The sequence below is a fragment of the Ascaphus truei genome, chromosome 6 (genome assembly GCF_040206685.1).
Source record: "Ascaphus truei isolate aAscTru1 chromosome 6, aAscTru1.hap1, whole genome shotgun sequence".
Lineage (NCBI taxonomy): Eukaryota > Metazoa > Chordata > Amphibia > Anura > Ascaphidae > Ascaphus > Ascaphus truei.
Genome location: NC_134488.1, coordinates 88,561,022 through 88,584,253, shown reverse-complemented (window position 1 = coordinate 88,584,253; position 23,232 = coordinate 88,561,022). Strand labels below are relative to the sequence as shown.

At 41.1% G+C, this 23,232-nt stretch overlaps 1 protein-coding gene across 6 annotated transcripts; it reads right to left on the bottom strand.

Annotated features, from left to right (window-relative positions):
• Window positions 1-315: 315 nt before the first annotated feature.
• RCN2 (reticulocalbin 2) lies at window positions 316-20,749 on the bottom strand. Of its 6 annotated transcripts, none has more exons than XM_075605033.1 (8): window positions 20,600-20,749; window positions 7,877-8,043; window positions 5,378-5,483; window positions 4,374-4,570; window positions 3,503-3,616; window positions 2,138-2,234; window positions 1,119-1,261; window positions 316-677 (listed from the first exon to the last, which is right to left on the bottom strand). In XM_075605033.1, the coding sequence occupies exons 2-8, from the start codon at window positions 8,027-8,029 to the stop codon at window positions 525-527; spliced, it is 963 nt and encodes a 320-aa protein (XP_075461148.1). In that variant the 5' UTR covers window positions 8,030-8,043; window positions 20,600-20,749; the 3' UTR covers window positions 316-524. The 6 variants fall into 6 exon arrangements, with proteins under 6 accessions (XP_075461148.1, XP_075461149.1, XP_075461146.1 ...); XM_075605034.1 differs by having other exon boundaries at window positions 20,535-20,643; XM_075605031.1 differs by lacking the exon at window positions 20,600-20,749 and adding an exon at window positions 20,399-20,539.
• Window positions 20,750-23,232: the final 2,483 nt, after the last annotated feature.

Sequence of the window (23,232 nt, the reverse complement as noted above, 5' to 3'; positions counted from 1 at the left end):
CCCCTACACGTTCACCAATCCAGAAAATTAAAATGCAAGATACCACACACCATGAACATAATACACAAGCTTAGGGCCCTAATTAAAAACTACACATATAAAAATGTGAAGTTGTAAATACAGGATATGCACCTTATCAATGAAAACTAACTTTTAATGGGTTTTGAGATGTGAAAAGTAAATTATCAAACACCCTAGACTAAAGCAGTCACTGACAAAATATTGAGATAACAAATACTTAGTATTTTTTCTTTTTTATTGGCCTGAGGTCTAGAACAAACTTCATGGGAAACTAATGCAAAAAACGCCAAAATCGACATTGGTCCAAATCTTTAATTTTTAATAGCCGAAGAAAAAACAATTTATTTTCAAGTTTTAAAACCATGTAAATTCCCTCTGAACTGGATTTGTCTTTTTTACCTCAATATATATTCAACCAAGTCAGTTGAGGTTTGTATCATGTACTATAAATAAAAATTAATCAGTTCAGTTGTAGAATGAAAGTAAAGTTCATTCTGGTTGGACTAAAGTTCATCGTGGTAGAAGTGCTCATCTTGAAGCTGCCTGCCATAGTCCGTGGCTTCACTGGTAAGAAATAAGTCCTGGTTTTCTAGAATTTCAGCTTTACTCAGCCTATTGTCCCCATTCTGGTCAATTTCTTCAATTAGATGAATCGCCTTTATGGGGAAAAAATAAATAAAAATACCATGAACAAACGTAAATGTGATGTATAACATTACATCAATATATCACTTTGTTTATAAAAAAAAAAAAAAAAAGGGGTGAATTCAAATGTGTGTCCAATTAATCATGATGGAATAAATTCATCACAATATAAACATAATCACAACCCCAAAATTAAAACTACCTGCATAACTAGAAATATGTGTATTTTTAACTGAAAAGTTGCTTACTGCTATGCCACCTCATTCTATAAGTGACCTTTTATTTTACATGGCTTACTAGCAAAACCGCCGCAGCCTCCTTGTTGGGATCTACTTTTCATATACAGACAAATGATCCACAAATCCCTGAACACCTGCTTTGAACAAAGTAATAATGGAATATTTATAATTAAAATGTCCCAGACAGATACTTATTCATTTAACAGATTTTACCTCCTCCTGTGCAATTCCTTGGTTGTTGGGTACAATCCAAGAAAGCAGCTCCTGTGGGCCGAGTTTGCCATCACCGTCCTTGTCATAATCATTACTAAACCTGTCCTTCTCAACAACTAACCATTCTGGATCTTCATTTGCACCTTAAAGGAACATGGAAACAATGTAATTTAATAAACATCATCTTTTAGGAGTGAACTGATGAGACCTTCCGAAATCTGTCTCTCCGTCTTCCCTGCTGAAATCCCTCTCCTGGCTTCCTATCAAATCCCTTACCACAAACTCAATTCTCCTTCTCACTTTTAAAGCTTTACACTCTTCTGCTCCTCCTTACATCTCAGCCCTAATTTCTCGCTATACACCATCCTGACTCTTGCGTTCTGCTCAAGGATATCTTCTCTCTACCCCTTTGGTATCTAAAGCCTTCTCCCGCCTTAAACCCTTCTGACTGCCCCACACCTCTGGAATGCCCGTCCCCTCAATATCCAACCAGCACCCCCTCTGTCCACATTTAAGACCCACCTCAAAACACACCTGCTTAAGGAAGCATATGAGTAGCTCCATGGCTAATAATTAACACCTCACATTAACTTTAGCCCCTTGCAGACGCACTTACCAGAAAGCCCGCCTACTGTCTCTGTATGTTCTTACTACGAACAAATTAGATTGTAAATGCTTCGGAGCAGGGAACTCCTTTTTTCCTAAATGTTACTTTCATGTCTGAAGCACTTCTTCCCATTATGTGTTATTTGTATTATTTGTTATTTATATGGATTGGCACGTATATTACTGCGGTGAAGCGCTAGGTACATTAATGGCGCTATATAAATAAAGACACACATACCTACCATTTTTCTCTGTTGGACAATCAAACAGTTACAAATATTTTGTCCCTCATTACGTACATACGCTATTTTAATATGTCGTAAGGGATTAAAAAGCATGTTTCAGAAAGCGTATAAATTATTTTCACATCACTAAAGTAATAATTTAATCCATATCCATTTTTAGAAACTTGCCTGGATCTTTTGTATAGTCGCCAAGGTATTCTTCTAAACTAACAAATCCATCCCCATCCTTATCATGCTCTTCTAAAGCTCCCTCAATGACATAATCCTAAAATGACAGAGAAAATGTGGTTATACAACATAAAAGCAGTTTCTTCAATCAGAATAATACCCAGAAAGAGGAAATTGGTAACATTCGACCTTCGTTCTAGATTGTAAGATAGAAAGATTGTCCCATTGTACCATTGCTGAAGGAGTCGCTCAGTGAGTAAAGCAGGGTAACCTGGTTCAAATACCGGTGTCAGCTCTTGTGACCTTGGGCAAGTCACAATCTCCCTGTGTCTCAGGCACCAAAAACAGATTGTAAATTCATCTGAGCAGAGATGGTGTCTGTAAAAATCGTATGTGCTGCGTGCCGCACACTGTACTGTAATTGTGAAGGACTGAGTCCCATTGGGCGAAAAGCGCTATGTGAAATAAAGTTATTACATTAATATTGTAATTTTATTATTGCCGTCTTCACTCTCCATAGTACAGCGCTGCAGAATGTGTTGGGACATTATAAACAAATTAGTATAGCAAGAATAAAAGGACATGATTGTGAATAAAGCAAGTAGAGTGGAATAGCTACCTAGCAGACGTTGTGGAGAACAAAACAATAACATTATTCAAAACTATTTGGGGTAGACAAAGGCATTTGAAGTATGAACAAAGACAAGGATGTAATTGGTAGTGAGATTTCACAGCAGGTTGGAAAAGTGGCCAAGTGGTACTAATTTGTATTCAATCCCTATTGTTTCGATGAAATTAGCATTACTCTGTACTATCACTAGGAGGCAAGGACTAGTAATTTGGCACAGAAATTATATAACTATAACTTGAAAAATATTTAGGTAACGAACACCTCTTCATGATTCTCCGTGACTATGCATAGATTTGCACATCCACAAATCAGATGCAATATCTGTCATAGTGAGATCAACTTTGCATGCAAATATGAAAACAAATTGTTACTATGCTATTTCTAAATGTTAGATGACAGAAAATTGGGAGTGGATGTTTAATAACTATTCATACAAATGCAATGAAGATATCAAATAAAATTTGTGCTGGAATTTATCAGAAAAGTATGAATTATAAACATTTAGCACGGTAAACAGGATTATGTTAGAATAGATAATAATCACAGTCAATCAGAATGCAGCTGTGAATGCTAGTGTGTTAAACATGCTATCTAGAACAATTACAGATAAAACGAAAGACTGCATAAAGTTATGGCCTTTGAAAAAGTGAATTACTGTTATAAATGTGGTAGTGCCCGTTTGCTGAGAAAGCTGTAGTTTGAGCTCTAGTTAGCAGCAATTTTGCAAATCTTACCGACATATAATCAGCTTCTTCTGGGTGCTCAAAATCTGTAAATTCAGTCAAGTTCAACCCAAGTACTCCATCTCGGTCAGCATGGTCAAAGCGTTTCTTGTCCTTCAAATGAATCTTTACATACATATAAAAATAACAACAATATTGTTAGGTCGTTCAAATATTTCAACATTTAGGAAACATTGCTTTGTGCTTTCCCCCTGGCATGCATTAATGCCTATAGAATTGTCTTTTCAACAGAAACCAACATTTCTACAGCATTTAACCTCACTCTTATTTTATAGTATGGTACAAATAACTTATTCATCAGGTACCTGCCTGATCTGTTCTTTTTAAAGCCATAGTTGTGCAAGTACACTGTAGGGTTGTGCCACCAAGTGATAAATGGAGAATTGACAAGCTTTAGGGTTGATTGGATGAGTAAATGGAAAAGCTAAAGAAAGTGAAAAACGTATGGTGCAAACAGCAGGGGGCAGTGTAAACGTCTATGATGGATGCTAAGGGAAAGATATGCATGTAAACGATAATAAATATGGTACGTGTACAATACATTAAATAGGTACAACCAAAACAAAGTATATTTATATGTTGCTGGAGTAGGAACTGGGTGACATATTTATCTACTATATTTTGTAGCCAACATGTACAAATAATAGCTTGATAAAGCAATAATTATATCTCAATGAAGATAGCTATGGAATTATAACAACAATTACACTTGTTCAAGACTAAAGATCCATAAAGTTTACTCTAAAATAGAAAACTACTGGATGATTTCTAAATATATGATAGAGGCAAATAAATATAAAATGAAGGCGAAACAATACTGTGAACAAACCACAATCTTTATTGTTCCATTTTGGTACCTTACCAGCCTAAAAGATTCTTCTTCCTCATCTTCAAGAATAGTATTCTCATCGTACTCAATGACACGGTCATACATATGAATATTGTATTCGTCCCAGCTAACAATCCCATTTCCATCTTTGTCATATTCAACAAACTGTTGTTTTGTTTCTTCTAAAGTGTAATGCTTGAATGACTGCTGAATCCATGAACTCAGCTCCTCTGAGGGGATGCAAAAATATATTTAAAAATCAACTTAGACAACAAAATGTAGGACATACAGTATTAAGGCCCTAGTACTGTGATCTTAATCACAACACTTGTGATTTTATAACTATATAGATATGATGGTTCCCAGCACTCAAACAAAAAAATGAAAAAATATGTCAAAGACATCAATAGAAAACTAAGAGTAATGTATTGAAACAATAAAATGTATAACATAAGCTAACCCTATTGTAGGCTAGGAGGCAGCCTAACATGAAAAAAGAGGGCTAAACAAAAAATCACAAGTCTGGAGAGGGAGGGAGGTGGGGGAAAAACGTGGGGAATAACAACCATAGGGGAAAAAGCAGTAGACAAAAAAGAGAAAAACACGGGTGACGTATAACATACGGTAAGGTAAAGGTGATATATTATAGGGGACAAACGACCATTTCGGGGGCAAAGATTCCCCTTCCTCAGGCCCGGTTCCACAAACTAAAATAGTCTGTGGTACTTCCCTTTATAATATCCCTCCACCTAAACATCCCTCATATCCATTTAGTTATTACCCTGAGGGGGCCAGGGGGCCCTCTCTTTTTCCTCGCACCTGATCATCTATTTATCTACTGAGATACTTTATCTCTAGTGGAGTGCTGCTTAAACTCACATACTTTTTTTTACTTGTGATTTTATGATCAACATCATGGTGCATTAATTGTCTGGAAAACCATACTTCCGAATTTGGAAACATTTGTCATGTTTTAGGGTGACCCCTAGTATTCCCTTAATAGGTAATCCCAAAGCTCAGAAAAAAACTGCATTTACCTTCTGTGAGATAGCCATCAGAGTTTGTATCAATTTTATTAATAATAGACTTTAGTCTTTTCATCTGTTCATCTGGACTTAGATTAGTGAACTCCTCCGCTCCTTCCTTGAAGAAAAAGAAAGTGTTCTTTTGTTACTGCTTTCTTTATTTGCTACATAGCAATAGTTATGTTTCCATTGCTTAAAAATAATGAGTCAGTTCTTAATTCTCATATTCTTTACACGTGCAGATGATTCCACACAAAACAATTAACAGAAATATTGTTTACAAAAGACCTTTTCGTCTAAAACCAAAAACACAAACAATGTGTCAGTGTCAAAGTTCTGTTTCAGAATATTTATTTAATTACAAATGTACAAAATAGGAACAATAAAATAAGTATGTAACACTACATCTACTAAAATACCTTTCCTAATAGGTTTTGGTAGACACCAAAAAAAATTGTATTAATGTTCCAAACTAGAAAAAAAAAAAACCACAGGTTACTTAATGCAGCAATACATTTAAAATTCGACACGTTTTTTTAAATCAGTTGTGCAGTATTAGATAATATCACTGCATCCCGCCCCACTCTCCATGCCCTTTTAAATGAGTTTTAATTGTGGTTAATATGCAAAGCGTGGGGGTGGGGGGGGGGGGTTGAGCGCCGGAAGGGGGGAGGGAGCTATGACGAGTGGGGAGCTATGAAGACTGTGGAGGGGGAATAAGAGTATGGGAGGTGGGGAGAGAAACAGAGAGGAGGGGAAGTGAGGGAGAAAGGGGGTGGGGGGGGGGGGGGAATTATGAGCATAATGCTGACATCTAGCATGTAGCTATGCTTTATATGCATTTTTTTTTTCATTTATGTATGTATGGCCTGAATGAAGTGCAATGAAATATAATCAGGCCACTCATATGAAATGCGTTTGGCACCCCTGTATTAGATAATATTTACTGCATTTTTGCCCCTCCACTCTTCATGCCTTTTTAGTGAGTTTTAATTGGGTTGCTATAGCAACTGTGATGGTAGGGGCAACGTGGCATGGTATAGATAAAGGTTAAGCCCGCTTGCTGCAGCTGGTGCAGAATGCCAGGTTATTAACTAACCAGACCCGCTCTTGTCACATGACAAATGTTCTCTACACTGGCTGCCTCTAAAAAAAATAAAAAAAAAAAAAAAAAAAAAAGCACTACATGACCAGGGTCTCAGCTATCTGAAAGAGCTTGAATTTCCCTACACTCCCATTCGCTCACTTCCATCTGCAGGTGAAGGACTCCTAACAGTTCCCAGAATCTCTTTGACTTCCTTTGGGGCCCAGAGCTTCTATCCGCGCTGCTCCCACTCTTTGAAACAGTCTCATACAGTTTGAGGCCCTCTCTCAGGAAATCAATAAAAACAGATCCTCTTATAACGCGGTGTGAGCGTGGACCACGAATATTTTTTTTACAAAACACACACACACACACCTCTGGTGGTGCTCGGGCTGCTGGGGAACGTGCTGGGGCTGCCGGCACCTCACTCATGCCTCCTCCCTCTATGCCTGGGGATCGTGGTGGGGCTGCTGAGGGAAGTGCTGGCTGGGTGATCGTGGTGGGGCTGCTGGGGTAAGTGTTGGCTGGGGGATCGTGGTGGGGCTGCTGGGGTAAGTGTTGGCTGGGGGATCGTGGTGGGGCTGCTGGGGTAGTGTTGGCTGGGGGATCGTGGTGGGGTTCCTGGGGTAAGTGTTGGATGGGGAAAGGTGGTGGGGTTCCTGGGGTAAGTGCTGGCTGGGGGATCGTGGTGCGGCAGCTGGGGTAAGTGCTGGCTGGGGGATCATGGTAGGGCTGCTGGGTTAAGTGCTGGCTGGGGGATCGTGGTGGGGCTGCTGGGGTACGTGCTGCCTGGGGGATCGTGGTGGGGCTGCTGGGGTAAGTGCTGGCTGGGGGACCGTGGTGGGGCTGCTGGGGTAAGTGCTGGCTGGGGGATCGTGCTGGGGCTGCCGGCCCCTCACTCCTGCCTCCTCCCTCGTTACGATCGGGTGTGCGGCGACCATTTTTTTAAAATTAGCGCGACCCCGGTTCTAACGCTGTCTAATCGGGTGGCCCCCGAGGACCGCATTATAACGGGGTTCAGCTGTATTAAGCTCAAACCAGAAGTTAACATGGCTGCTAATCCCTTCCAATTTAAGGCAATATTGGCCTTCCAAGAGGCTAATCAGAGAAACCAGGGATCATACATTTTCTCTGATATTTATTTGAAGACTGAATAAACAATAAAAAAAAAGCACTGTGCTTCCGAAGGCGAGAGCACGTTACAGTAAACACAGGGCGCCATGTGAATAATCTACTGCAGGCTTTCAGCACTTTTAAATAAAATGTAAAAATAAAGTTAGTAATCTAAATTAAAGACATTAGATTATTTATTTGTAGGCCAAAGATATATAATGTTATCCTAGCTGTAATCAATCTGAAGTATTAACCAATGGTAAAAAAGAAGATTATGAAAAATAAATCTCATTTGTGTGTAGCCAAGTGCTTACCTCTCCTCCAAGAAATGCCTCTCTGTCATAGTCCTCATTGTGTTCCCCATTCTCATAGTGATCTTCACTGTCAAGTTGGTGAGAATGATGCTTGTGTGCAGCACAAAACATCAAGCACAGCGAGAAGAAAACTACAACAGTATGCATCTTCATTACTGATGGAATCGCTGTAAAAGTAACAACAATCGTGGTATTATATACAGCCCAATGTTTTTAAATCTCCATGAATGATCACACAATCTTAACCACTTAAATGCCATATAGATGTATGTTGTACGTCCTGAAGGGCTGGCACACCAGGGAGCCCTAGCCCTATGTAATTTTTTTTTGCGCTTGTTTTTCCAAGATCGGTCACACCCATTACTGAGGTGATGTAGCAAACATTGCTATTTGCTGGAAGGGCTGTGGCACTCTCGTACCACTGACAGTCCAGCAATCAAGTAGTAAATCTCTCCCTGCTCGATTTGTTGGAACTTGAGGTCCCCTGGAGCTGAACAGCTCTACTTTTAGCTCAATGACCCTGGTTCCCGAGATATTTGACCTTTTCGTGTCAGTGTTTCTGATCCCTCTCTTGGGAAAGCTATATGGCTACCATCCAAGTCTCACTCCCATGGTCCTAAAGGAAGCCGCCATGTCATAACAGCATGACATGGCAGCTTCCTATTGGATGATTGCGACAAGTATCTTTGATTTTACTTTAATTTTACCAGTACATAAAAAGAAAGAGTAATTATGTCAGGAACCAGGAGGGAATCGAGAGCTCGAAATAGCTGGATTAAGCTGTGGGTGATGTCCCCAGCTCCGATTATGGAAAATAATTAAATCCAAAAATGGGGGATTGATGCTTTTATTTATTGCTGGTTTTATATTTGCTTATAAATGTAATAGTGATACAATACAGATTACCTGCTGAACTCCATTCTCCTTATAGAGAAGAGAACTTTAAAAAAAATCATTTTGCAGACTATAGGGATAAGTGAAATAATTATCTTCTCAAAAGAGTTTATTAAAATGAGCATGTAAAATAAACTTGCAAAACTCCCATCTATGTCAACGAAAAAGCAATTTTTTCATATCTCCAGACACAGACGATGGCAAACTCGTTTGACCATCTACTAACCTTTAGCATACACGCATGTCCTAAATTTACAAACAAGTGGCTTCCCTACTAGCTGGAAGATCAGATCGATTTGAAGCACCCCAGCAATGATTAGATTGAGTCAATAGTGATCTGAAAACTTTGTCCAATCTTAATCAAGTTAAAACAAGGAAAATACAGTATATCTAACTTGGTGGATAACATATTACAATATTTATATTGTCATAGCCAAATATTGATTTCATTTTAATGTATTGCCCGTTTAGATTGTTGATGTCCTTATTAATGGGAGTATATGTTGTGGAATTGTTGATAGCCATATGCCCCATTTCGGAGCACTGCGGATTTATATAGCCAAGATGTATAAATATATACTTGTTTTTGTGTGTGTGGTTTTTTTTTTTAAATATATAAACAAATTTAGACCGAGCAACTGTGAAATGAAAGATGATGCATGATTCAGTACGTGTGTTAAAGACTGAAGGCCATATTTACCAAGCGGTGCATTGCCATAGGACACCATCCGGCACTAGACGTCACCTTATTATCCATAACGTTAAATCGGTAATAATAAGGTGTCTTCTGCAATAGCACCTCAAAGTAAATATGGGCCCAAGTGCCCAAAAAAACTTTTTCCAAACTATGTAACAAAATTACAATAAAATCATAATATACCCTAACAATGCAAAAACTGGCATCAATGTCAATGGTAAAGTTGAATTTTCAGAGAAACCAAAGAGTGAGATGACCTGAAAACTACTGTTAATACAGAACATCTAGAAAACAATGAACAATTTTCAAATACTTTGTTTCACTTGTTAATAATTAACATAAGTACTGTACTATGTTTGTCTTTGGCACAACAAGGTTTATTTTCATTGCTTCTTTCATACAATTAAAGAGTGATGACATTGAGGGCCATTTTTAAACAAAATAAATTGCTCTCAAGAGCAGTGGTTTATAAAACATGTACATTAGCGTCAATCGTTGCAGGCAGAATTGATAATACTGTAAATGTTTTGCAGATTATGGTGATTCAGTTGTCCATAGTAACATATTACAACTTACAAATGGTAAAAAATAATTATGATCCCTACCTGTAACTGCAGTGCATTTATTTAGAAATAGTCCACTAATGACTAGCCAAGTTTGGGAATTCATAATTCAAGCTTCAATGTTGTTGTACAGTGCAAACACAGAATACAAAGTTAGCTTTGGCACAGCTGACATTTTAAATACATTTACACTTAACATTTGGTAGAAATGAAAAGGTTAATTATCAGAGAAAGAATACAAGATGTTACAAAGCTACCTAAATAAACTTAAACTATAAATAATGGAAAACTTAGGTTCTCCAAACATCGTTTTTCAAGATGAAAATGCATAAAATTAATACTCAAAGAAAAATCAGCAGCCTTGTTTTTAAACTCGCTGCTGAAATAATAAACGAAGATTGATTTCCTCAGACGAAAAATCATTTATATTAGGCAAAATAGCAGGCCTCTCAGCCTGATAACGTCACAAAATGTCCCCAGACTACAATTAAAAAGTGTGTATGTTCCGAGCACGCGCATTTTAAGTGAAACTGTATGTATTTTTTATTTATATAGCGCCATTAATCTACATAGCGCTTCACAGCAGTAATACACGTGACAATTATATAAATAACAAATACAAATAACAGATCATGGGAATAAGTGCTTCAGACATAAAAGTAAGATTTCGGAAGAGGAGTCCCTGCTCCGAAGAACTTACAATCTAATTGGTTGGTAGGAAGAACGTACAAAGACAGTAGGAGGGCATTCTGGTAAGTGCGTCTGCAGGGGGCCAAGCTTTATATATCATGTGTATAGAATTAAAAACAAGATAGGTAGCGCTAACTAGACTGTGATGGAAATAAGGTGACTAATTCAACATGTAACATAAATATATACACATATGTGACTAACAAAAACTAAACCTTATATATATAGTAAAGATATATAAGTGGCTGCCGCTGATACAATTCTGACCCCCTGGTCAGAAAATGACCAGATGGAAAGGAAATACGTATCATAAGGCGCCTAACATATAATTATGTGTGAAAAGGGTATATACAGCCGAGCCTGGTAGATGTGCAGATCTCAAGGTGTCTCCAAATGAGGTAGTAGGTGCTTAAAAAGAATAAAAAAAAGTGCATAGCATAATACTGTATGATAAACATGACAAACAAAACATATAAAACATAACAAACAGCTGAGATATCAACAGGTGAACAATAAAATTGGCATTTAATAAAAAGACATACAAATGACATATAAAAAAATATATAAATGAAATTATACATGAAAAAAATAGAAATGAAATGGGTCAGACTGATATTCTGCTGCAATGGTAGAATTGCCCACTCACCAGATGGATGATAAGGGCAGGCAGTGGATATATTTGAGAGTATCCTCTCTCCTCAGTGGTTAGATGCAGCTGGACACGTTGTTCCTCTGTTTGTGAAGAGTTGCACACACCGGCTGATGTGTGGGCGGAACGCCCCTCTCAATACACTACTCGGAGTGTGTAGCCAGCCCGTGAACGACGGCAGCAGATTCGCCAGGGATATGGCAATGATTTCTCAATCCGTAATAGCAGATTCAGTAAACAGCAGTCAATGGGGGGGGGGATAAATAAAAGATTCAGCAGTATGATCAGCGTGACCACCCTACGCGTTTCAGAAGCGCTGCTTCCTTCCTCATACCCAAGGAAGGAAGCAACGCTTCTGAAACGCGTAGGGTGGTCACGCTGATCATACTGCTGAATCTTTGATTTATCCCCCCCCCATTGACTGCTGTTTACTGAATCTGCTATTACGGATTGAGAAATCATTGCCATATCCCTGGCGAATCTGCTGCCGTCGTTCACGGGCTGGCTACACACTCCGAGTAGTGTATTGAGAGGGGCGTTCCGCCCACACATCAGGCGGTGTGTGCAACTCTTCACAAACAGAGGAACAACGTGTCCAGCTGCATCTAACCACTGAGGAGAGAGGATACTCTCAAATATATCCACTGCCTGCCCTTATCATCCATCTGGTGAGTGGGCAATTCTACCATTGCAGCAGAATATCAGTCTGACCCATTTCATTTCTATTTTTTTCATGTATAATTTCATTTATATATTTTTTTTATATGTCATTTGTATGTCTTTTTATTAAATGCCAATTTTATTGTTCACCTGTTGATATCTCAGCTGTTTATGTTTTATATGTTTTGTTTGTCATGTTTATCATACAGTATTATGCTATGCACTTTTTTTTATTCTTTTTAAGCACCTACTACCTCCTTTTGAGACACCTTGAGATCTGCACATCTACCAGGCTCGGCTGTATATATCCTTTTCACACATAATTATATGTTAGAAGCCTTATGATACGTATTTCCTTTCCATGTATATAGTATTGGCCACAGTGCTGCTCATATGCTTCTTTAAGCAGGTGTGTCTTAAGGTGGGTCATAAAGGTGGATAGAGAGGGTGCTAGTCGGGTATTGAGGGGAAGGGCATTCCAGAGGTGTGGGACAGTCAGTGAGAAAGGTTTAAGGCAGGAGAGGGCTTTAGATACAAAGGGGGTAGAGAGAAGACATTCTTGCGCAGAACGCAAGAGTCGGGATGGTGCATAGCGAGAAATTAGGGCTGAGATGTAAGGAGGGGCACAACTTTTGTGTTTTGTCACTGTTTTATAGCAGAGAGTGTATTTGTGAAGGTGATGTTTTTAATTAAAAATCAAAAACAGAATTTCAGTACCAAAACACAAAGAAGTTTGACTTAGGAAACCCGTGCGCAGCACACCTCCCCCCCTATTTTACCTATTTGTACTTCTATATGTATAGTAACAGTGAATTCCTTGTGTGCCTCTCTGTATGTGTGCCGGTGGCTACTGCGCAGGCGTGTATGCGCGTGAAAACAGAAAAAGGGGGAGCAAAAGGACAAATTAACAGCTATAATGGAAGGAACCACAATCTGTGTGAGAATGGTATAACAAAACACCAAGGTCAAAAATAGACCTATCCAAGTTAAAGGATGGGATAAAATAAACTATATTAGCACAATAGCAGCCAGTATACACTCACATGTAATAAAAGTCCAGAACAGCTACGCTGCAGTCCGCCGGCCCCCCCGCAGTGTCAGAGCTCCCCTGGGAGCACACTGCGGATGTACCGGCAGACAGCAGCGTAGCTGTTCTGGACTTTTATTACATGTGAGTGTATACTAGCTGATATTGTGCTAATAAATGTTTATGCTGATCTGAAATACGCTCCATCTATCCTCTTGATTATTGGGGGAGCTGTGAGGAAGTGTGGTTTTCACCAGTGGGACAGCACAGTCCATGGGGAGATCCTGAAGTATTACAGTGCATCTGAACAGAGGACTTCTCTTCACAGAACTTCCTCACAGAACTTTCTATTTGCCTGTACTTACACATGGCCGTGTAAGTAGTGTGTGTGTGTGTGTGTGTATATATATATATTCAGTGTTCGACAAACCTATACATTTGCTCGCCCCGGGCGAGTGGATTTAACCCCCGGGCGAGTAAATATTGGCCCAAGCAGCATACGTTTGGTACTAGGTGGCGAGTAGATTTTTTTGTGTGGCGAGTAGATTTTTTGGTGATTTGTCAACCACTGTATATATTAGTTTATTTTATCCCATCCTTTAACTTGGATAGGTCTATTTTTGACCACACAGATTGTGGTTCCTTCCATTATAGCTGTTAATTTGTCCTTTTGCTCCCCCTTTTTCTGTTTTTTTGTCATTATTTCAAGGATCTTGGGTAGATCCTTTTAGGGGTAGAGCAGTTGGCAGATCCGTTCCAGACTTCATAACATTTGGCATCAACCGATACGGTAATATTCTACATTATTGTCCTCCCACCCATCCTACATAGAGTTAGCGCCTGAGTTCTGTTTCACTGTCTGTGTGCGCGTGCTGTGCCTGTGGTGCATGCAGGTACTGCGCAGGCTTGCCCAGGGCACGGCACCTACTGCGCAGGTGCGTCGAGCCATCGGCAACATCTTCTGCGCATGCGCGCCGTGTGTGAGGCCTTCACATGTGCACCAGCTGCCATAACGTCCTCTTCTGCCAGCAGTGACGTCACTTCCGGGACTGCACTTCCGTCTCCAACAAGGCGTTTACTCCAAGGAAAATTTTTATTTTGGTAGGTGCTAGCATAGAAGTTTCACTTAAAAAATAAATGTAAAAAAAAAAAAACAAAAAGGAGGAATATTGGTGCACGTATTGGCACAAAACAATATTATTGCATCAGTCACATTCCTATTCTTTCTCAGAAGGCAAAAAATGCAAAAACAGCATTAAGAAGAAAGTTATTGCATTACTATATATGGCTACATTAGATGCCATATCATTATCTCCTCTCAGGATTTACAAATATCTATCTAACCCAGTGATATATTGCAGGAGGTGGATGTGTGGCCCTTGAGCCCTCTGAAGGGTGACATGTTACTCCCTGTGGGTAGGAGCTTCTTATTGACCCCTCTGGTAACCTGATTGATGCCAGGTTGCTCATTAATCCTAGTTTGTTATTAAGCAGCTGAGGGAGCGAGGAGAAGCTACTACCTGCAGCAGCAACATACCACACTCTCTCTGCCCTATGGAGAGAAGGAAAGCAGGTTATTGGGACGGGCAGCTGTTGGGGTCCTCAGGTGAAGCCCCCAGGCCACCTGTTGCCCACCAATGATCTCCTCTTTCTTAATCATAAACACCACATTCGCCGCTCCACTCTCCCCTTCTGTTACTTACACCAGACAGCTTTGCCCACTAAAAGCGCTAAGTGGTTTGTACCCTTAGCTCCTTGGCTGCTAGAGGGACCTGCAACATATTGCAAAGAAAAGTAGTGTGTTTCAGACACTCTAGCAGCCAATGTGTTAATATAATCATAAAGCCTGCTAAAATAGCTTAACGGAATGGGACATTCCACTGCCGGGACACTTCGCCGTGATGTCCGCTCCTGCACCTGACCGCTTGTTGTCCGCCCGACCCAGCAAGCCAAGCCAGGTCAGCCACATGTTTAAAATGTCCTACACGAGACCGCTTAACTGACTAGACAGACCGCACCAACACGCCATCTTTAAAATGCCGAGCAGGACATTTAAAGATGGCGCGTTGGAGCAGCCTGTCTAGGCAGTGCAGCGGTCCCGTATAGGACATTTAAACATGCAGTTGTCGGACCGGGCGAGCGCAGCACACCTGGCTTGACGGGTCGGACGGCAGAGGGGAGCAGACATCACGGCCAAATGTCGCAGTGGCGGAACGCCAACGGCGTTTTGTTTGTGGCCAAATGTCCTAGACGATAGCCTAACTCTTTGGATACCAACTTTCTAGAGATGTGGACTTGTACACACTATATTAATTACAGAAATGCACGGATAAAACAAAAACTTGATAACATCAACCTCCCCCCTACCCTTCCCATTCAATATTGAACAATTCTAGGATTTTTAGTAAAATAGTATTGCATAACAAAATGTTCTGAGCATTTCATGCTGCTTAGTAAGGTGATTAAAATAATATCTGCTTTTTCTTCAACATGAACAGTCCATCAGTGGTTGGGAACCATCTCAACTAACAAAACTCCTTCACAATATTCAGCACCTTGCCTAAAACATTGCAAGGATTTAAAAAAAAAAAAAAATACAAAAAAAAAAAAAATTAAAGCGCTACACTCATTACCCTAGGACCGCAAAATCTCAAGTTCATAAGCCTAGCAAATCTGGAACCATACAAAAATTCCTAACAGACCATGCTATATAATTCTGTATAAAACATTTTGTCCTACTTTTAAATGCTCTGTGAAAAAAAAGCAACAAGCTCAAATCTGTCAAAGTATAGTTTTGCTTTAAGACTTGTAAGCTAATAAACCTATAAATCTTAAAACATGACTTACACTTGGAGTCTGGCTTTATATCTCCAATTATATCAGTGACGGCCTCGATCTCTGTTAAAGAACAAAATGTGGGAAAAACCCGAGAGGATAATTTACATGAGTGAAAGTGAAAAGTTTCTCTTTTAAAAAATAAGATCTTTCATCCAGGAGGGAAAAAATAGTTCTTAGAAAATTAACTCCAGTTTCATTCTGTGTATTTCAACCAGGGTTACCGGGAACCCTTGGGTTCCCCCGGGCTTCCCTGCAATTTTCTTGTCATTTGAAAATTGTATCAAAATACTGAAGAATTTACTATGCATCTAATCTCAGATGCGTTATTAGAGATTGTTGGGGGTTCCTCCGAATTTCACTTGGGGTTCCATAACCAAAAAGGTTGGAAACCACTTTTCTAACTTAGTTGCACTGACCTGGGATGTTTCATTAGGGAGGTCTTTACATAGGTTCTCTCGTCACTTTGACATAGCCCATAAAGCTATATTAAATATTTCACAATTCTGAAATTACTCTGTAATTTATAGGCTGTAAAACTGTACTTTTAAAGATCCTGGTAAACTCCTAAAATGTGCACCCCAGGTATTTACAAAAAAACACTAAGAGACAGCAAATCAATATATTTGACACCACTGCCAGCAAATGACGACATATTATAACATCACCACTTCGTATAATCAAGTGGCTGTTTAAAACCAGTTTTCGATGACCACCAAGCTAATGCAATATAAGATAGTATTAGTAAACATTTGTAAAAATGGGTACACATCGGATATTAGAGGAAAACACATTTGTGAAGTATTAACCATATCTCAAACTAGTATTAATGAACCATATCTCCCTCCCCCCCCCCATATATATGCAAGGAAGGAGCATTGCATTAACCTTCATTATTGTATTGTATGTCTATTTATATAGCGCCATTAATGTACATAGCGCTTCACAGTAGTAATACACGGGGTAATCAAATACATAACAGATAATATAAATAACAAGTCATGGGAATAAGTGCTTCAGGCTTTATTGAGCTGGAACTGCTTAGTACAATACCTTGCTACTATTAAACTTTCCACAAAGCATAATTAAACAACCTGTGTGGAATCAGCCTCCTGATTTTACTGCTCCTTTGCTTTACACAAAATGTAAATTAGTTGTTGACGTGATTAACAAAATACATCAAAGCAACTAAGTGCTATGTAATGTAACAAATCCATATAAAAAATTATAATTAAAAACAACTTACTTCTGCTTACCAGGGTTCTGTTTGAAAGATGTGAGACACATTTGCAAGGGAGTAGCTAAACCTGTAATGCCAGTGTACAGTAGACTGATCATGGCATTAGTTGGGCAACTCCTCTGATTTCATGTGATGCTTAGGACAAAGAAATGCCTGCCTCCAGTCACTTCGTGCATATTAAATATGCCTCAGGTATTAAGACCTTACATCCTTCATGAAGTATAATCACTCCAACCACTAAAATATTAACCACCAAACCAGAAAAGCAGTTTACTAAGAGGTGTAGCCAATGAAGTGAATTACGTTTTAAACTACAGTACATGGAATTAGGCTCTTTGATGGCCAATTCAAAATAAAAAAACAATTAGTCTCAACACCTCAAAACATTACTTCAAGGAATTGTGATCCTAATAAAGAGGCTGTTCCACCAACAACACAAGTGAACTAGTTATAGGCTTAATGGGTGAAATACTAAAAGAAAAAAAATCTTCACTTGCATTATCTGAAAGTACAGTATAATGCTATGGGTAACTAAGGCATAAAGTGGCAGTCTCTTTTACAATATTTTACAAGCTAACCATAAGGCATAAAGTGGCAGTCTCTTTTACAATATTTTACAAGCTAACCATAAGGCATAAAGTGGCAGTCTCTTTTACAATATTTTACAAGCTAACCAAATTACCATATCTGAAAACTTTACAGCATTTAGCTCATGACTTCTCACAATATTACCTTTTTACCTCCAACCATGCAAATATATATATGAAACCCTGAAGAAGCCGCATTGGTGAAACGTTGGGTGTTTACTGATCGGCGGTAACGCAGTTAGAGGCTAGAGGTAGAGAGAGCCCCGACGGAGAAGATTTTGGAAGCGGAGCTGCCTTCCAGCAAGATCTCGCAATAGTAGGAGGACACGTTACGCGGAAGTGTGCGCCGGTCAGGGAGAACAGACACCGGTACACGGAGCAGCACAGTCTCCAGCAGATTGTAACTATTGCAGAACGGACAGAAGCTGGCCGGGGCACATACTGAGTGTGAGAGACTCAGTTTGATAATAATCTCTCCAACTGCCCTTTTAATACTTACAGTGTGAGTAGACTACCTATATATTTATAGGATTTTTATATTTTAATAAACTGTGTTGCACTATCTGTCTCCTATCTATCTCTATCCCTCTATAGTATTCAACCCTAATTGAGAACAAGTCTATCCAGGAGGGTACAGAACTCGGAGGGAATCTTACAACAAACAAAGTGTGTGAAAGAGACATCCAGTTCCTACTTCACCAGATGACAAGCCAGTGTTCCAGATCCAATTAAATTGAAAAAAGGCCCATTTAAAACTACCTAATTGTGAGTGTCTCTCTCACCAATTATATGCGACGCTATAAAAGACATACTACTCTATGGTTTTCCCCCCAATTCCCCTTTTCGCTCTCCTTTTTGCACCTAGAGGCTCCGGCGGCTCCCCCTGCAGGGCACCGCCATTTTGTGTAATTGCATTGCGCATGCGCGAAGCTGGCACATGCGCAGAAGATTACCTGCGGCTCGCCCTGTCAGAGAAGAGGCTCTATGGGACTACAGCCCCCAGCATGCATAGGGGCATGAAGTCACAGGGTATATAACCAGTCAGTAGCCCATACAAACTAGTTACATTCAACTATGTGCACATGGATTGGGTATAAGCAAAAAACTGGTGTGACCAGTGGTTCTAAAGATAAGTTTAAGACCATTGCATTAGGCCAACTTTCATTCACCGACTCACCAGCATGATATTGGCAGGTTATTATTTCTCAAAGGTGCTTGAAGATGATGTGACGAATAGAGCATCTCAAGTGTTTCATGACAAGTTGGTTCAACTACACACTTGGATACACCTCAAGAAATACATGTGCGGAATAATGCAATTCTCACAGTATGAAGAAATAGGACTGGCGGTTGTGGTACAGCATTCAACATTTTCTTAAACAAAACAAGATAACGTGAAAACCAATCTATGTTGGTGATATTATACAGCGAGCAGGTTTCAGAAAGCTGAGGCCCCAGTACCTCCGCTGCACGCGCGCCCGCGAGACTGGCGGCGCGTGCAACCGATTCCCCGGTCTGCAGACCAAAAGAACATGGGGTGGGCGTGGCTTGGCGCAGCCATGACATCACCCGGCAGATTCGCCCTCATTGGCTGAACCGCCGGGGGCATGGCTTAGCGCTCCGTAGCGAGTCCTGCTCTCAATTCTATTGAGAGCAGGAGCAACTCGCGCCACAGCGCTGCGGCCCCCCCCTCGCAGCGGGCCCGGCGCCATTGAGGGGAGGGCTCTCGTCCCTGCAGCGTCCGCCACAGCGGGCGCTGCAGTAGCCAGCGGGGACCAGCTCTTAGGCCTCGCTCAGACAGACTGCGTTGCAACGTGCGCGCGCACGTCCGTCACAATTTTTGGTTGTTCGGTGGGAGTTTTCAAACTGAAAACAACACCGTCAGCAAAGTGCAGCGTTGTAGTTGCGACATTTTGCCGCCACAACCAAAATTGAAATTTGGTGCTACAGTCGCGTGACATGAGCTGGTTCAGCCAATAAAGGCGAACCAGCTCCGTGACGTGTGCGTTACGCCCCCCCGCCACGTCCCCAAACGCCGGGACCCAACTCCTGCAGTTTTAGCAGAGATCGCTGGGCTGCAGGAGCGCGCGGTGGAGGCGTGAACGCATGTACGCTGAAGTAGTAGTCTGTCTGAGCGAGCCCCAACGCATTATGGACAGGAAAGCATTGGGGCAAAGCCCAGCATCACAACAACAATGTAATTGCACACCAATGATGAGGTGAATAGTAATTTCATTGGAAGCTTCTGAATGTATGTCCTTTCTGATTGAGTTCCCATTGCAGCTCAGAGAAATGGCCAGTATAGGGAGTATATAATCCTGAATATGTTTTATTACAGGAAACCAGTCAGTCCATGTGTTTAGTGTAAATATTAATAACCCCCAATCTAATTAACCATAGCATCAACGTGTCTCTCACCATGATCTCCTTCGTCCTTCCTTTCATTGGGAAGGAGAGAGAGAGAGATATATATATATATATATATATTTTTTTTTTTTTTTAAACCTGTAAAAATGTGCCAGTGAATTGGAAGTGCAGACAGCACTACCACTGTATCTGTGCGTTATGGGATATCTAAGGGGATAGGAGTAGGTTAATTCATTAAAAGAAGAGTCACCAAGCAAATGCGTAACGCAGACGGTCTACGGGTTAATGTGACGCAGTTGTTTTACGTCCCTACCGTCAGCCATCCCACTGTATCCGAAGAGAGGGGGCCTATTACCGCAGCCCGAACACATTAAATGTGCTATGGCCCCGGTGAGGTGCAGCGCTCCCTCCCCCTAACCCGGCGGCTCTCCCATCCCCCATCAGCGCACCTCTCGCAGCTGAAAACGTAAACCGACACGGCGCGTGAATAAAACTACGTCATCCAGGCGCTCACCGTATAGCCAGCTGCCTCGCTGCAGAGGGCTGGGCACGGGGACCGGGAGGGACTAGGAGAGGACGTCTCAACCACTCATGTGATGTTTAGAGGGGCGGGCTGCATCCCACTGCTGAGCTGACTGCTCAATCCGTGGAACACAAGAAGGAAGGAATCGCCCATTGTCACTGCCTTCTGCTTGTTACTCACTGTCCCGCCCACTTGCCATTCCATGTCCACCCTACTTGTCATTCCTGACCTCACTATTACCCACTGCCTCCCTGTCCTTCCCCAATTGTGCTTCACTGTCTCCCCGTCTCTATCCAGTTTTCCCCCCTCTCTGTCCCTTGCTGCCCCCCTCCTCTGTCCCTTGCTGCCCCCCTCCTCTGTCCCTTGCTGCCCCATCCCTGTCTCTTGCTGCCCCCTTCTTGTCCTTCACTGCCGCTGAGTATAACCAGACTGTTGGCACGCAGAGCTTCTGTGTGGTGCAAGTACAAGGTGCATAACTACCGTAGTACTCCTTCACCAAATCATAATGCAATAAAACCACAGTCCTGCCTACGTCCCTTGATATATTTATATGAGATGGGGCTAGGACTTACAAGTCCCACTTTAAAGGCGCACTCCTGGCAACATTAAAAAAAAAGTAGTTTGAAGCAGGTGGTCTCCGGAGCTGAACTGTGTTGATTTCAGCTTCGGGGACGCCCTACTTAATAAGATATTTACCTCCGTAGGTGCTGCCGGTATCTCTGCGCAGTTTAAAGCTCCCGCGTCACGTGGACCAATATAAAGTTACAAGGGATGACATTGCAGCTTCCTATTGGTCCCCAGGACGCGGAACCTTTAAACCGCCACGTTGTGAAACCAGCCTGGGCTCCTACCGGTAGCACCTTCGGAGGTACGAATCTCTTAATGGATTAACTGTGAGATCACTCGGGTTACTCCCCTTCCCATCATATGATGTAGGATGACCATGCAGAAAGGATTGCCACTTCCTTGTGTGTCTTGTGACCAGTGATGTCACCATAGGAAGATATTGTATATATAACTCTACCTGATGTTCTAGAAACAGGTTCTTCAGAGTTCAGACTGGGGTCTCACCGTGAGTCCTGTAAATAGGTTTGTGTGTATAGTATAATGTATTAAGATGCGTCCTGTCACCCTTTGTTGTTTTCAGTTTAGGAGCGTGCCCATTTCAGGAAGTGCCAGGAGTATGGGTCTGAGATTATTTTCATTATTGAAAGGGAGGAAACATGCTTTTAGTAAGGAGTTCTGTGTTTGTACGGAGTGTGTTTGGATCGGCCCAACCGGAAGGTCCTTAATGTAATTCTGATCAGATAGGTATGGAAGAAGTATGCGGTAAACAGTAGTAGATTCCTAATTCAGCAACCTGAAGTGTATTCCAGAGTAGTCCATTTAACATGGGACAACACTAACTATTCAAGAGACTGCGACTTGAACCCTTACTGCGGGTAACAAGTCAAGTATGTCCCTAGTGTAGGATTGAGAGCTACAAAGGGTTTAAGTTCTGCATATTATTTGGCACAAGTTATCAATCAAGTGTGAAGTATGTCAATGTCTGTGATGAATTATTGACAGATGTCCAGGAAACACTATATATTTTATAAAAGTTACCTGCGCCCATCCTTATTACATTCAAGCATCCACACCCAGTCTGAATCTACCCAGCACCATGAATAGATATGAGACTGAGCACTGCCATGTATATAGTCAATCTGATATAAACTCCTTTGGAGCCAGGTAAGGAGGGTTACAACACAAAAAGTGTCACCAGGAGTACCTTTTTAAGATAGCCTGCCCACAGGGGAGCAACAGTCACACACTGACTGCAGCAGGTTTATTAACTACAGAACCTCACACAGAGAGAAGGAAATCACACAGAGGCATCACTTATCCTCCTACAAGTTAAAACTGTTGTTAAATCTACTTATCGCCTTTTTAGATACTTTTTTGGCCAGAAAAATTTGATCTCGGCCAAGAAATGAGTTTGCACAAGAAAATCTGAAATTTGAAAGTGGAAACGCCTGACCCCGACAGACCACAAGAACCCACCCCCTCCTCCCTACGATGTGAACATGCCCTTCTGAAGAAACCGCTTGAGAGTTGAGACCGAAGGCAGCTTGTGGTAATAGGTCACTGCAAGCCGTGCTGTGACTTGATTGGCTGGGCCGTCCTCGCAGTGGGCGGGACGGAGCCTGCTTCGTGCAGGGATGTTCACTCGCGAGGGGGTGCGTGTCAGTGATGTGGCTGGTGGATGTGCATTTGGAGTTTGGGGGTGTCACGCATGTGACGTTGTTTTTCTCCATGCGTCAGAGTGGCTGGCAGGAACATGACGCTAGATGTCGGTGACTCGAATGAGTAAGGAATCCTTGACATTTCAAAGTCATTCAGAACAGAGATCCCATAAAAGTCTGTTGAGTGATTAATGCTGGGATTGAGTAAGGGGAGTTTTCCTGGATTTCGAGTTAGTATGAACTGATCTTTTAAACCGTTTGTTGCCACTAAACAAGATTGCGGCTTTAAATATGAGTAACTGATGAACTTTGTTTTCCTAAAATCCTCCTGCCAGAAATCTTTTTAAATTGTGTTTTTATTTAAGATGGTGAGCAGAGACCCTGGCAGGGTTTGATTTC

What these genes read in the sequence shown, in the direction of transcription:
- RCN2 (XM_075605029.1), bottom strand. Translation starts at nt 17,229, where the DNA reads ATGATCAGTCTACTGTACACTGGCATTACAGGTTTAGCTACTCCCTTG. An exon ending in TGATGGCTATCTCACAGAAG is followed by an intron (nt 4,571 to 5,377) that starts GTAAATGCAGTT and finishes GCATCCCCTCAG; the next exon opens with AGGAGCTGAGTTCATGGATT. An exon ending in CGACTATACAAAAGATCCAG is followed by an intron (nt 1,262 to 2,137) that starts GCAAGTTTCTAA and finishes TGTTCCTTTAAG; the next exon opens with GTGCAAATGAAGATCCAGAA.